Here is a 14880-nt window from a genome sequence, read left to right on the forward strand (position 1 = left end):
AAACAATTCCAAGGAATTGAAACAGTGGGAACCGGTTCTCAACAAGAACCGGTTTTCGATACCCGTCCCTAACTGCCATGTGTTAAATCCTCCCAATTCTTTCAATCTTTGGGCTGAAGGAAGGACAATACTCGGTGTATAAATGCTCAATCAACAATTACTTTATTACATACAATTCAACACTTTTGAGCACAAACCATCTGGATGGAGAGGGTCACAGCAAATCTCAAAATGGTGGAGGGTTACTCAAACTCTTATAGCCTCTGATGGCCCCCTCCTAGTCGTAAAATCCTAACATTCACATGTTTTCTAACTCCTGGCTGAGCCTGACTTATGGCCTCGGCTCCCTGTTTTACTGCTTGCAGAAAACAGGTGGGGGTGAAACTCCTGTGGAATGTGGTCCGTCTCCTCCGTTATCAGACAACAAGGCCCTCTGCACACAATATCCTCTTCTTAACTCAGCAGTATGAAATGTCATGAAACAGTGTCATTCATTCACAGTAAATCAACAGTATAGGATAATATAAACCTATCTAAGAAATCTAATGATTTTCACATTTTTCTTAATTCAGAAGTATAATGCAAACTAAAACTACATACTGATCATACTCTCCATAATAGATATGATGTGGCTTACAGCAGTATAATGATTCACTCATTTCGATTACAGGCATAGGATAACATATGATAGAATAATAATCTCACACATGCTACAACACGTTTATACAGTCAGTGTTACCGTGGTTTGATATTGCTTTCAAGCATGAATAGCCTGTTTAAAGTCAAGACAGACAATTAGTGCCTCTCAGTGTACTTTGTCCCAGCTTGCATCTTACATCCTATAGATTTACGGATGTGCTCTTACGCAAACAAGCTCAGGTGAGCAAAAGAATTTATTGGTTGCTCGCAGTCATGGGTGTGTGCACGCTTGCCTGAAAAGGTTTCAGTGTATTTCCATAACAAGGAAGAGTAACATTAAATAAATTCATTCTTCCAGCGGCACAGCAGAGGACTCTTAGACACACAGGTTAGTACAATTTCAGTTACCTTAAAATGGCAGCAGATTATGAGATGAAATAATCAATTATCATAATCAATGATTATTGTAACTGCTTCAGATATTCAGATGCAGTTTTTGTGTTGATTTTACATAATTATAGTAAAGCTCATATATTTTTGCCTTTTATGTTTATTGCTTTTAAATTTGTCAGAAGTGTGGCACTATTTAACTGGCAGTGTGTCTATTTTAACACTAGCACACAGGAACGAGTTCTGTAATGTGTGACTGGTTAATCAGCGCACTTCTTTTCTACATTTGCATGTTATTTTTATCTAACAGTAATATTCCAGTGAGATCAGGGTTCAACATCTAAGTACACTTTGGCATGCAGACAGGAGCAGGCAGTTTTTAAACCTTCCAGTGAGTAGATGATCTACTCTAACTCCTGAGCTCATTTTTTGTCAAGCCAAACATGGGTACAATCAGAGATGGGCAGTAACACTTGTAATCAGATTACTTTTATCAAGTAATGAGTAAAGTAAGGGATTACTATTGCAAAAAGTAATTAGATTACCCTTACTTTCCCGCAAGCATGCTGCATTACTGCGTTACTACACTGTGATTTGGTTTGTGAGTGTCTCATGACAATGACATAAGCAAGTGCGACGTTCATGGTAACAGACATGGGCAGAGCAACAATGGATAATATATAGAGGGCAGGAGAGAGTACGACCGTGCAGCATTTAAAGCATGGAAGTACTGACCTTAGTTTGAGTTTGATTCTGTAAAAAGTGACAAAAACATTAGCATCCGCTGCACACTGTGTGAGAAGTAAACTTCTTTTTACAGCGTAAAAAAAACCCTAATCTACAGAGCAAGTATCTAGCACGCTGCCACGGGAATGTGAAATTCACAGAGAAACCCCTGGATCTCCCCACTGACATGACCGCTGCAGCACTGGGCAAAGCTCCGGCTGTTCCACTTCTACTAAAAACATGTTGAAATATGCAGAAAATTGGTTTAAATATTAAACAATTTCTTCATGTCAGAGAGGTGTTGCATACAGGGAGTGCAGAATTATTAGGCAAGTTGTATTTTTGAGGAATAATTTTATTATTGAACAACAAACATGTTCTCTTTTTTTTTTTTTTTTTTTTTTTTTCCTTTTTTTTTTTGGCCTGTCCCGTTTGGCTCTTTTGCCATCAGAATTGTTGTCTAAAGGCAAAGAAAGATGCCCAACGGATTTACTTTACCAAACTGACCATCCCAGCCTTGCCGTAATGGTCCATTTGATTCACCTTTTATTGTTTATTTTATTTTCACTTACTGAATACGGGACAGACTTGACTGGGGGAAAGAAGGGGAGAAAGAAAGAAAAAGGGAAAGAGAAACAGCTGAGAAGAGGGACGGGGGAGAAGGGCAAAAGACAAAAACCAACAGAACGGGCAGAGAAAAAAAAATGCATATATCAATCACCTGGATCACCTGCTGAGAAAGAAAAAAGAAAGCAAGCAGAAGAGAACAAGAGTAATAGAATAAACAACATCACAATGATATATGGGAATATGACAGTAAATACTAAATGTTAAACATTATTGTGCAGCACATAAGATCAACAGAACACAGTGTGCTTTGAGGTAGGAGCCAAAAAGGGTGTAGTTTGTGGGTGTGATCACCCGTGTGTACACCTGTGAGCATGGACGCGCTTGTTTTTTGTTTTTTTAAAAGGTTCCTTCATGTAATAATCTGCTAGAGGGTGTGGGGGGGCCACAGCCCCGTCCTCCAGGGCGTGAAGCAGGTGTGGAGGAGATCAAAACTCCAGACATCCAGAGGCCCCCAGAACACAAGAGACCAAGGAAGACCAACAGAGGGGCAGCTGCGCCACTGTCCCGGAAAGAGCTGAGGAGAATCCCAGATGAGGGCTCACTCAGTAGCCGCGGAGCAGAAGCCAGGGGGAGTTGCAGTGACGCGCCCGTGAGCTCCGCCGGCAGCCAGCTGCGCCTGAGTGACCGAGCCCCAGGCCGAGAGGCCGGGGGCACCCCACCTCCGAAGTGGCCCGAGCGAGCCCCAGGCTCCAGGCCCCGATAAGCGGCCGCCAAGGAGTGAGCCGGTGTGTACCTGGACGCCCATCCCCAGACACAAAGAACCACCAACGCACCGATGTCTGAGGGGGTCCGCCACTGGCAGGGGAAGTGGTGGTAGGGGGAGATAGGCCTCCAAACCTTGGAGGGCCTGAGATGTCCCCAGAGAGGTGGCGCCTGACACCCAACCTGACATATAGACACAGACATACAGGCACACACAGACACAAACATCCATTCCCACCCTCATGCTCTCATATGCACTTACTCCACACTCAACCAACGTGGAGACAGACATAAAGAGACGCTGTACACACAATCACACTCCCCAAGCGTACTCTACAAACCGGGTCTAGGTGCCCCCGCCCCTGGAGGGGGGAACTGCACCCAGACCCAGGTGGTGTTTCCCTTTTCCCTGCGGTGGGGGGAGGCAGACCGCCCCGACTCCGCAGCAGATGGAAGGCTCCACACTCCGGACCGCAGTCGGACGGCCAACTCCTCCTCCTAGTCCTAGCCCCCCTGCTCCAGCAGGTCGCAGAGAACGGGGGTGAGAGAAGACTCCGAACCATGTTCTCAATGAACCCAAAAAACTCATTAATTTCAAAGCTGAATGTTTTTGGAAGTAGTTTTTAGTTTGTTTGTAGTTTTAGCTATTTTAGGGGGATATCTGTGTGTGCAGGTGACTATTACTGTGCATAATTATTAGGCAACTTAACAAAAAACAAATATATACCCATTTCAATTATTTATTTTTACCAGTGAAACCAATATAACATCTCCACATTCACAAATATACATTTCTGACATTCAAAAACAAAACAAAAACAAATCAGCGACCAATATAGCCACCTTTCTTTTCAAGGACACTCAAAAGCCTGCCATCCATGGATTCTGTCAGTGTTTTGATCTGTTCACCATCAACATTGCGTGCAACAGCAACCACAGCCTCCCAGACACTGTTCAGAGAAGTGTACTGTTTTCCCTCCTTGTAAATCTCACATTTGATGATGGACCACAGGTTCTTAATGGGGTTCAGATCAGGTGAACAAGGTGGCCATGTCATTCGTTTTTCTTCTTTTATACCCTTTCTTGCCAGCCACGCTGTGGAGTACTTGGACGCGTGTGATGGAGCATTGTCCTGCATGAAAATCATGTTTTTCTTGAAGGATGCAGACTTCTTCCTGTACCACTGCTTGAAGAAGGTGTCTTCCAGAAACTGGCAGTAGGACTGGGAGTTGAGCTTGACTCCATCCTCAACCCGAAAAGGCCCCACAAGCTCATCTTTGATGATACCAGCCCAAACCAGTACTCCACCTCCACCTTGCTGGCGTCTGAGTCGGACTGGAGCTCTCTGCCCTTTACCAATCCAGCCACGGGCCCATCCATCTGGCCCATCAAGACTCACTCTCATTTCATCAGTCCATAAAACCTTAGAAAAACCAGTCTTGAGATATTTCTTGGCCCTTACCTTGGCCATGTCTCTGAGTATTGCACACCTTGTGCTTTTGGGCACTCCAGTGATGTTGCAGCTCTGAAATATGGCCAAACTGGTGGCAAGTGGCATCTTGGCAGCTGCACGCTTGACTTTTCTCAGTTCATGGGTAGTTATTTTGCGCCTTGGTTTTTCCACACGCTTCTTGCGACCCTGTTGACTATTTTGAATGAAACGCTTGATTGTTCGATGATCACGCTGCAGAAGCTTTGCAATCCCTCTGCAAGATATCTCACTATTTTTGACTTTTCTGAGCCTGTCAAGTCCTTCTTTTGACCCATTTTGCCAAAGGAAAGGACGTTGCCTAATAATTATGCACACCTGATATAGGGTGTTGATGTCATTAGACCACACCCCTTCTCATTACAGAGATGCACATCACCTAATATGCTTAATTGGTAGTAGGCTTTCGAGCCTATACAGCTTGGAGTAAGACAACATGCATGAAGAGGATGATGTGGACAAAATACTCATTTGCCTAATAATTCTGCACTCCCTGTATTGTTTAATTTTTGCTTGATGCAATGTGCATAAAGTTAAAAGATTAAAACAAATAATACAAGTTTTAAAGAGACTTTATCATTTGATTACATTTTACATGATCAATTGTGCATAAAAAATGGAATTGGGCTGAAAGGTCCATTGCTTTATTACCTATTCAGGTTGTATATCATGTTTTTAATAACTAAGTAACTAATTACTTTTGAAAATAAGTAATCAGTAAAGTGACGTGATTACTATTTTGGAGAAGTAATTAGTTACTAATTACTTTTTTCATGTAACTTGACCAACAGTGGGTACAATAGCTATCTTCATGTATTAGATGCTTTTTATTGCCAATGTTTTACTTCACTTCACACAAAAAAATAATAATTTTAGGCATGAAGAAAATTTCTGAAACCTACAATTTCACACACACAGTGTTATTGAACATATTTAAAATATATGAGTTTTTTTATGTTTTTAAGAAAAGTTTTGGCTCCATTCATTCTCTCTTTTGGCTGCAGATCATCAACATGACGGCTGCCAGCTATCTTCTGACTGAAGAGCAGCTTTTGTGCTGCATTTGTCTGGACGTGTTCAGGGATCCCGTCACACTCCCATGTGGACACAACTTCTGCAAAGACTGCATCACGGAACATTTAAATTTAAATTCCCAGCGCAAGTGTCCCATGTGCAAAGAGCAGGTGGATAGGAAATATAAGCTTGGTGTGAATACTTTCATATCTGAGATGGCTGTTCAGTTTAGAAAAACTGTTGGAAAGAAAGCTGATGATAGCTCAGAACAACACAATGCCATACAAGAAAAAGGTTCTTATGATGCTCCTGCTGCACCTAAACGGACATCGCTGAAGTCCTGCCTGTTCATAATTCTTAGCTTAACCTTTCTTACACTCTTCTTTGTAGCTAATCTACATTTTCATCAAACAGTGTCCATCTTAAAAACTCACAAGCTGTTTAATTCTGTGGAGAAAGAAGAAGACAGGATGTGTGCTGAGCATGGCAAACCTTTGGACTTCTATTGCAAGAATGAACAAATGATCATATGTCAGTCATGTGTGGACGCAGATCACAGATTTCACCGGGTAGTTCCCCTGAAAGAGGAATATGAAGCAAAAAAAACACAACTTGGGATAACAGAGGCTAAAATTCTCCACATGATCCAAGAGAGACAAAGAAAAGTCCACGAGCTCAAACAATCTTTAAAGCTCAGCACAGAAGCTGCAGACAGAGAGACAGCAAATGGTGTTCGGGTCTTCTCGGCTCTGATTAAGTCTCTGGAAAGAGCTCAGGCAGAGCTAATCGAGATAACTGAAGAGAACCAGAAAAGGACAGAGAAACAGACCAAAGTTTATATCACAGAGCTGGAGCAGGAGGCCTTTGAGCTGACAAGGAGACGTGATGAGATGGAGGAACTCTCACGCTCTAAAGACCGTCTTCGTTTCCTCCAGAGCTTCCCGTCCCTGAATGCTGCTCCACCCACCAAAGACTGGACAGATGTCAGCATCTGTCCAGCAATATACGAGGGAATCACAAGGACAGCTTTGGTGAAAGCTGTGGATGAGCTGACAGAGACCATCAAAAATGAGGTGAAGATGATACGGGACGCTCAGTTCAACAACATTCGGCAGAATGCGGTGGATGTTACTTTGGATCCCAATACGGCACATCCTGCTCTCATCCTGTCCAATGATGGGAAGCAAGTTCATTGTGATTATGAATGGAAGGAACTGCCAGACAGCTCAAAAAGATTTGAACCTGCAATTTCTGTTTTAGGGACACGAGGCTTCTCCTGTGGAAGACTTTACTATGACGTCCAGGTTAAAGGAAAGACTGGGTGGACGTTAGGAGTGGCCAAAGGGTCGGTCAATAGGAAGGGAGAAATTAAACTTAACCCAGAGAACGGCTACTGGGCTATATGTCTGAGGGACAGAAATGAGTACTTTGCACTTGCTGCCGATCCTGTCCCTCTCTCTGTGAATGATCACCCAGAGAAGGTGAGAGTTTTTGTGGATTATGAGGAGGGTTTGGTTTCCTTTTATGATGTAAATGCTGCAGTTCTTCTTCACTCATATACTGGCCAAACCTTCACAGAGAAACTTTATCCATTTTTCAGTCCTGGTAGTAGTGACAGTGGCACAAACACTGCCCCCCTAATCATCACTCCTGTCAAACAGCAAAGATCGGACTAATTTTTTATTTTTTTTAACTATTTGGTTGTTTGGATGTAATTTTGTTTTAGTTGGTGGTTCTTGAGGGTATACTCTTGGTTTTAGGTTTAAAGGAGGCTCACTAACATCAATGTTTCACTTAGAAAAGCTGACATTTAGAAAGAAATTATTTCAAAGGAATTTTTTATTCAGGTAAATGTATTTATTTTCGGTTTATTTTAGAAAGGAGTATAGGAGTAGGAGTATTTTGGAAGAAATTAAAACTGTATAATTAAACTTTAATGAGCATCTTAACGCCCCCTGTTTACATTGAAATTAAACTTTACTATTATGGATTTGTGCTATATTGTAAATATCATACCATAAAATAACATGTACACGAAATACACTAAAATTTCTTATTATTTAATATTGCTTAATTTTGTAGCTGGTCAGGGCTGTTTGGGATTTTGACAGCTATGTTCTGTTGTTCCAGGTTTGCAGCATTATGTTGTCATGGTTACAGGTGACGCTCTTTTTTTGTTGTTATGCTAGAGCTGCGCCAAGTGGTTGTGTTAGTGTTAGTCTGTTGAATGCTAAACGGCTGTGCTCCCTGGCTAACACTGCGGGATGCCAGACTGGACATTACCTCTGTCTCCTCCTTGTCTGAGCTCGCCACATTGGTGTCAGAAGTGGGATAGTTCACCCTCGCCAGAATGGAGAGAGATATTCAGAGGCTGGAGCAAGCCGTCGAGGAGCAGCGGCCCGCTGCAACAAACGCTAGGACAATGCTTCGTGGGCTGCCTCTGGCGACCAATAGGCCAAGCCCCAGACAGCAAGCAGTGATGCCTACAACGCCAGCTAAGGTACCGAAATACAATGGGCTAACTCCGCTAGAGCCCTACCTCTCACAAGTATGGCTAGCTACGAGGCATAGTGGCTGGAGCGACGAAGAGGCTGCTACACACCTAGCGCTAGCGTTGGAAGGAGATGCACTGCAGGTACTCCTTGACCTAGCCCGGCAGATCAGCATGAGCTCCAGGCCCTCACCATGGCACTCGAGAGGTGATTTGGGCAGCGGCACTCCACTGATCAGAGCAGGGAGCAGCTGACCAACTGGAGCCGCTGGACAGGGGAGAGCCTGGGCACCTTTGCAGCTGATGTGTTGCTATATGCTCGTCGTGGCTACCCGGAGTTCCCAGCAGCAGCTTAGCCTGCATGCTTTTCTGCGAGGACTCTTTCCAGAGCGACTGCGCCAACACGTCCGCCTGGCCATGCCTCGAACTCTCTGTGAGGCACTCCTTGAGGCTGAAAGGGCTGAGCTGGTGCTCGCCTCGTGACCTAACCAGCAGGTGACCCCCCCAAACTACCCCCCAAATCAGAGCCACAGACTGCGGCAGGGAGGGATAGGCTGCGGAGATATTCCAGCTGCAGCCCTCGGTGCCCCAGAGGCAACCCCGTTGATCGACCGGCCGCTGCTACCGGTGCGATGAGCCTGGCCACCTGGCGCGTGACTGCCTGGCGCCCACCCCGAAGACCAGAACTACGTGGCCTCAGGGAAACGAGAGGGGGAGCGGTGTAGCGAGGGGACCACTGCTCCAGCTTCCTGCCCCCCTCCAAGAACGATGCACGGTGGTGGGCCTAGTTGGCCACATCAAGGGACTCTACCTGAGCTGCTGTGTTGAGGATCAGCCCTGCCGGGCCCTGGTGGATGCGGGGTCTACCATTTCCCTAATACGACCTGGGGTGCTCCCTGGGACGTCCGGGCCGCTTGTGATGGGTTGGTCACCCACTGACACCCAGCTGATGACAGTGACGGGGGAGAGGACTGACATGCAGGGGAAGAAACGTTGCGGATCCGAGTGAAGGATGTGGAGGTGGTGCATGACTTCTGGCTTGCTGACATCCAAGACCAGTGCATCATCGGCCTTGATCTGCTGACCTGCTGGGGGGCCTGCATTGACACCGCGAAGCTGGCGATCACTCTTGGTACAGAGACTCTGGCCCTCCAGTGCAGTCAAAAGCAGGGAACAGAGGGAACCAGAGACAGACAAGCCGGGCTTCAGGCAGCTGCCACTCAACAGACTTCGGACGCCGGTGGCTCTGGACCATCTCTACTCACCTCAGCCCCAGTCTCTAGGCCCGACAAACCTCCTTCGACCAAGACAACCCAAGCTGTTGATGACCTGTGGCCGCGCCAGCGGTTGAGGTGCCTCCTGGACAAGAATGTGGACATCATTGCCGCTAGTGACAGAGACTTCAGGCAGATGCGGCTGGTTCAGCACACCATCGACACCGGCTCTGCTCAACCCATCTGTCTGCGCCCACACCAACTGCCCTTCTTGAAATGACTGGGGGAGTGGGCCCAGGAGGCACTGGGCGTGGCTACTGATCGGGCCACAACAAGCGGAGAGGGATGGCTCTCGTTGACCATGCAGCAGCTGAAGCGGGAGCAGGAGGCTGATGCGAGGTTGGTTTAAGTGGGGGCCTGGCTGGAGGCGGCACGACGCCCAGGCTAGACATGGGTATCAGGACAGGGGCCCAAAGTGAAGGCCTACTACTCCCAGTACAATAATCTGGAGACCCACGACGGCCTCCTATACCGGAGATGGTGGGCAGCCGGTCAGGGCAAGGGTCTCCTGCAGCTGTTGGTGCCTCGGTCGCTGCGGTCACAGATGTTCGAGCTTGTCCACGGCTTAGGGGGCCCGGCCACTATGGGAATGCCAAAACTCTCCGTCATCTCAGGGGATGGTTCTACTGGCCTTCATGTGCACTGCTGTGACACCTGCACGGCACGAAAGGGCCCCACTTAATGCTCCACTGCCCCCCTGCAGCAGCACCGGGTGGGGTGCTGCTGCTCCCTAACAAAGTGTGTGTATTTATGTGTCAAATACTTGCCATTAATAACCCATGCACAGCAAAAATATTAATGACTAAACTTAATATCCACAGAAAATAAACATTTACATCTCTGTAATAATGATAGTGCTCATTATATAATAAGATTTAGGCTTGCGGTGCAATGCAGTCAGTCAAAAAGATGCAAATTAGCAAAAATCTATGATGGATTTAGTTTTTCCAATTAGAACACGCCAGAAATGATCTGCAATAGACTTAATCGAGAGAGTGAGCATCACAACTTCTCCCCAACAAAAGCTGCTCACAGAAATGTAAGCTTTATGACAGAACTAAAGTACCAACATGCATCCATCGAGTGTGAGTACATGTGTGTGAATGACCGATAGAAAAAAGTGCTTGGGAGAATAAGGCAAGTTGAGTACAGCACTTTGAGCTATAACGTGTATGTTAAACATATATATTAAAACAGATGTGTGTATTTCACATGTTGCTTTGCTCTGAGTTCATAGTTGCATGTCTTTGAGTGTTTTAAAAGAGACAGCGATCTTCTTCCAGCCACTGTCAGTTCATACCTCTGATCACAATCCGATCTTTTTTTTTTTTTCCTTTTAGCTGAAGAAAAACAAAATGTATTTTTTCTTCACATCTGACTGGAAGCTCAAGGAACAAACTGAATGGGCTGCTCGTGTCTGAACACTACTTAGATGCTCCTAATAATTAATGTACCGTACAGCATCCCCTCACTACTTTATGTTTTGCCTCCAAGTAGCCAGACTTTCTTGTAATTTTGTAAAGTGTCCTTGAGCAATAGTTCTTCACTCTTCCTGAAGGAGTGGGAAGGAAAAGTTGTCCATTGGACTCTGGCTGCTTTTGCACTCGTTTTCAGTCCAGTTCTTGTATCTGTCCATTCTTAGAAGAATGTTTATGAATCATTCAAGTATAAAAAAAAAACTCCTAGGTTTTTCCATTATCCACTTCATTACTAGCAACCTCTCACAAAAACATATGTTCTTTAGATGGATCTATGAAAAATAGCAACGATTTTTCAGCCATAAATTTTTATTTTTGCACCAACAACTGAGCATGGTTTGCAGCATGTCCTTAAAAAATTGACGGATAAAGTCTCAGCCCTAAAACAATCCCCCTCAAATCTACAGCAGATGATCAGTATATGAAAGTCATGTCCTTTAAAAACAGGAAGAAATCCAGCAAAGACCTGAACCCAAGAGATGCATCTGGACTTTCCATTGATCCAGCTACTGTTCACTGAAGCCTCAACAGATATGGTCTCCCTGGAAGGGTAAGAAGCCATTCTTGAGGAAGGTAAACAGAGAGAAGAGGCTAAGCTATGAAAATTGCACAAGAACTGGACTTCAGTGAATCAGATAGGATGCAGTGCTGTTTGGAATTGGAATTATGAACAAAGAAAAGTACCATCAGATTCTGATCCACCATGCAATATCAAATGGAAACCACCTGATTGGCAACAGCTTCATTTTTCAGCGTAACCTTGGCTGGATTGAAACAACACACAATGGAACACTGTAAGTTATGGATTGGCCTCTCTCAGACCTCAAGATTGTTGAAGAAGTGTGGGATCATCCTAACAGAGGAGAGACCTAAAGGCAGAAACATCCACAGAAGAGTTTTAAATGTCCTTCAAGAAGCCTGGAGAACAATGCCTGAAGATACTTAAAGAAGTTAAAGAAAGTTGTCTCAGAGAGTTCAGACTGCTTAAGAATAAAGGTGAAAGGCAGTCATATCAAAATATACCAAATATCGACTTTTAAGCTCGTTTGAATTGTACAAAGTCAGTTTTTTCCTTATATGTAATGTTTGGGGAATAATTACTTAATGTGTGTGTTTGTTTGTTTTTCCTTTTATGTGAATTCATTTTATATGAGTTAAATTTATGTGAAAGCTTTTCCCTTGATCTTTATCTCTTGATCCTAAAGTAGACCACGAGCCCTGAGATACATACAAAGAGATTGAGGGTGGACACCAGTCATCACTGATGACTAGTGAAAAATATTAGATTTTTTTTTCTACTAAGTTTTAATTGATTCTATGTTTTAAGTCTATAATTTCTCGGTTCTTTTTGAGCTATAATGGAAACAGTTGAACTATAGTTTAGAACTTTAACCAGCAGATGGCGCCAAATTACCACAAAGCAATCTAGCATAACTTCAGGCTCCTGTCTGATTTTATTATGAAGCCTCTTCCTACCATCACACAGTTATTTCCATTTTTACTGTTGACAGGAATAAAAAATCACTGTGTGACACCACATTAGAGATACTGGAACATCAAAGACATGAATATCAGAGAGTTCAGATTCACATTAATAAAATTCAGTTCAATTTTATTTATAAAGTGTCAAATCACAACCACAGTCACCTCAAGGCACTTTATAATGTAAGGCAGACACTACAATAATACATAGAGAGAGAAACCCAACAATTATATGACCCCCTATTGGTGACAGTGGGAAGGGAAACCTCCCTTTTAACAGGAAGAAACCACCAGCGGAACCAGGCTCAGGAAGGGGCGGCCATCTGCGGCAGCTGGTTTGGTGCGAGTGGATGACGACAGGACAAAGACATGCTCTGCTCCATCGTGCAGAGAAGGACCTACTCATGAACATGATCAGGGTGCATTAGTGTTAAAGGAATTATCAGCTGCCACATCAGGAAAGTCACCATCAGTGCTGAATGGTTAATAGGGTTTAGAGGAACGCACGCTCCCATCCAGATGAGGTCTTTTTCAGAGAATGCCTTGCATATTTCTGCAGGACAATGCTGAACCACATACTGCATCTATTATAGCTCCATGGCTTTAATGAGAGTTGGAGTGCTGAACTTTTTTTTGCAAGACTCACAAAACACAAGACTAGGGATGGATCAATCCAATATACAGTATCTCACAAAACTTGCGACATGGTGTAACTCAGGTAGTGACCTTAGCACGTCGGAGCCGCACGTGAAAGGCGGCTGTTGTGTACGAGACCTGTTGGCGATCTGGAGTTCACACTGAAAGCATCTGGAGCCTCGCTACATGCGGCCAAACCAGGAGTTGTGCCAAGGTGGGCATCCCAAACAAAATTTGTTCCCCCTGCATAGCAAGCATTAGTTGGGCACAGAATGCGGATCCAGTTTAATTTACTCCACCTCCATTACAGACAATTGGACGTGGAAGCAGAGATGTTTTAGTTTTGTGAGAAAGTGAAAAATGATTGTCGTTACCTTACCATTTGAGGGTTACAACAGAAAATTATTTATTGTGGTATCGGACAGTATTATGAAACCGTTTCGTGGTTTGAAAAGAAAAAAAAATTACGCAAAACCAAGGAATACCAATCATGCACAAAAACACATGGACACTGGGTCACCAGACCCAGAACCAACTGGCCTGTCTGCAGTCCAAACCTTTCACCAACTCTTGAGAAGCGTGCATGAGTTGCTGAATGCCTCCCAAAATTTCCACAGCAAAAAAATTTTATGAACATTTAGAACTACAATCTCAGCAGCAATACCAACACCTTTCTCAAGACCCCTTATAAGAAGAGCATGCCCCTATACAACCTCTTTGAAGTCCCTACAATCTCCTCAACATCTTTACAACCCCTTCAACAACTCAATTTGTTTAAGACTCCTACAGCTATTTTAAGGACCCTTTTAACTCTTCCAAGACTCATTCAGCCTCCTCAGCAAAAAGAACAAAGACTCAGAGAAAACATTAATGGGCCTTTACAGCATCATCTCCCACCTAAAATTTCAACCAGATCAAAATACAACTTTTTCTACCTTAAATCACCATCACATTTTCTTAAAATAATAAATTCTTCTTCTTTCTGCTGCTTTCTTTAGGGGTCATCTGCCTCCATCTCACCCTACTGGTAACATACCATTATTGTAGGGTCTTTGCCTTACAATATAAAGCTACTACTGTCACTCCTCAATCTGTCCTCTTCTCTTTCTTATTAGTCTTCTTCCATCTTCTCAGCACAGTCTCTTCACTCCTTACATTTTCTTCTCCATCCTTAATCACTCTAACCTGCTGCACATCCTTTCCAGCTCACTCTGCTGAGCCAATAGATACAATTCCTTTTCTCCTTCTTCAGTGTCCATCCTAACACACAGCTCACTAGAAGCCTTTTTCTTTGCCTGCTCTCTCTTTGCTGGACGCCTACTTCCTCTGTCATTTCCTCTTCATTTGAATGCATTTGGATATGTTTTGCTTCCGTCGCTGTCAACCACACTTTCAGATCTACTCATGTGAGCCTCTTTGAGCAGATTGCATGAATCATCGCTCTGTTTCATTCACAAACCTGCCGACAACCTGCGCCTGCGCCCAACACACATACACGCACACTTCTCCAAGCTCCGCCCCTCCCGCGGAGTGAGACGAAGACCCGATGGTGAATGAGTAACACTCATTGAGAGGAGCGACAGACAGCGGCTATCTGTTCGTCTTTCTGCCGGTGTTGTTCGGAGCCGCGGGGACAGGTAAGACCGTCTCTGCTCACCTGACAGTCCCAGACTTGACCTCAAACGCGTTCCCGCTCTGTGTTACTTCTCCTTTAAACAGCACTTTCACGGTGGTGATGTTTACAACTAACAGTACCTTCAGAATTTGACTAGAATGTATTTTTAAATATATTAATATTTTAAATTGTTTATTTCTTACTTGTTTTGTTGCTATTATTTTCACAAAAATATTTTTTTAATATTTGTTTCTCCTATGTTTATTAGATTAATAAGGACATTTATAAAATGTATAAATTGCAGTTTAACTTCA

At 44.0% G+C, this 14880-nt stretch overlaps 2 protein-coding genes across 5 annotated transcripts in view; both read left to right on the forward strand.

Moving 5' to 3' along the window:
* The first annotated feature begins 918 nt into the window (after positions 1–918).
* On the forward strand, positions 919–11913 carry LOC308399196 (nuclear factor 7, ovary-like). 3 transcript variants are annotated; one of them, XM_080886288.1, is made up of 3 exons: positions 919–1027; positions 2729–3628; positions 5581–11913. In XM_080886288.1, the coding sequence occupies exon 3, from the start codon at positions 5590–5592 to the stop codon at positions 7264–7266; it is 1677 nt and encodes a 558-aa protein (XP_080742414.1). In that variant the 5' UTR covers positions 919–1027; positions 2729–3628; positions 5581–5589; the 3' UTR covers positions 7267–11913. The 3 variants fall into 3 exon arrangements, with proteins under 3 accessions (XP_080742414.1, XP_080742416.1, XP_080742415.1); XM_080886290.1 differs by lacking the exon at positions 2729–3628 and having other exon boundaries at positions 964–1027; XM_080886289.1 differs by lacking the exon at positions 919–1027 and having other exon boundaries at positions 2223–3628.
* A 2548-nt stretch (positions 11914–14461) lies between these two features.
* The window catches only part of cpm (carboxypeptidase M), a 33115-nt gene continuing 32696 nt past the window's right edge, over positions 14462–14880 (forward strand). For both annotated transcript variants that reach the window (XM_080886411.1, XM_080886412.1), the window contains exon 1: positions 14462–14588. The gene's annotated coding sequence lies outside the window, so the exon portion shown is untranslated. The remainder of the gene's footprint in view (positions 14589–14880) is intronic.

Source organism: Rhamphochromis sp. 'chilingali' (assembly GCF_963969265.1).
Source record: "Rhamphochromis sp. 'chilingali' genome assembly, chromosome: 7".
NCBI lineage: Eukaryota > Metazoa > Chordata > Actinopteri > Cichliformes > Cichlidae > Rhamphochromis > Rhamphochromis sp. 'chilingali'.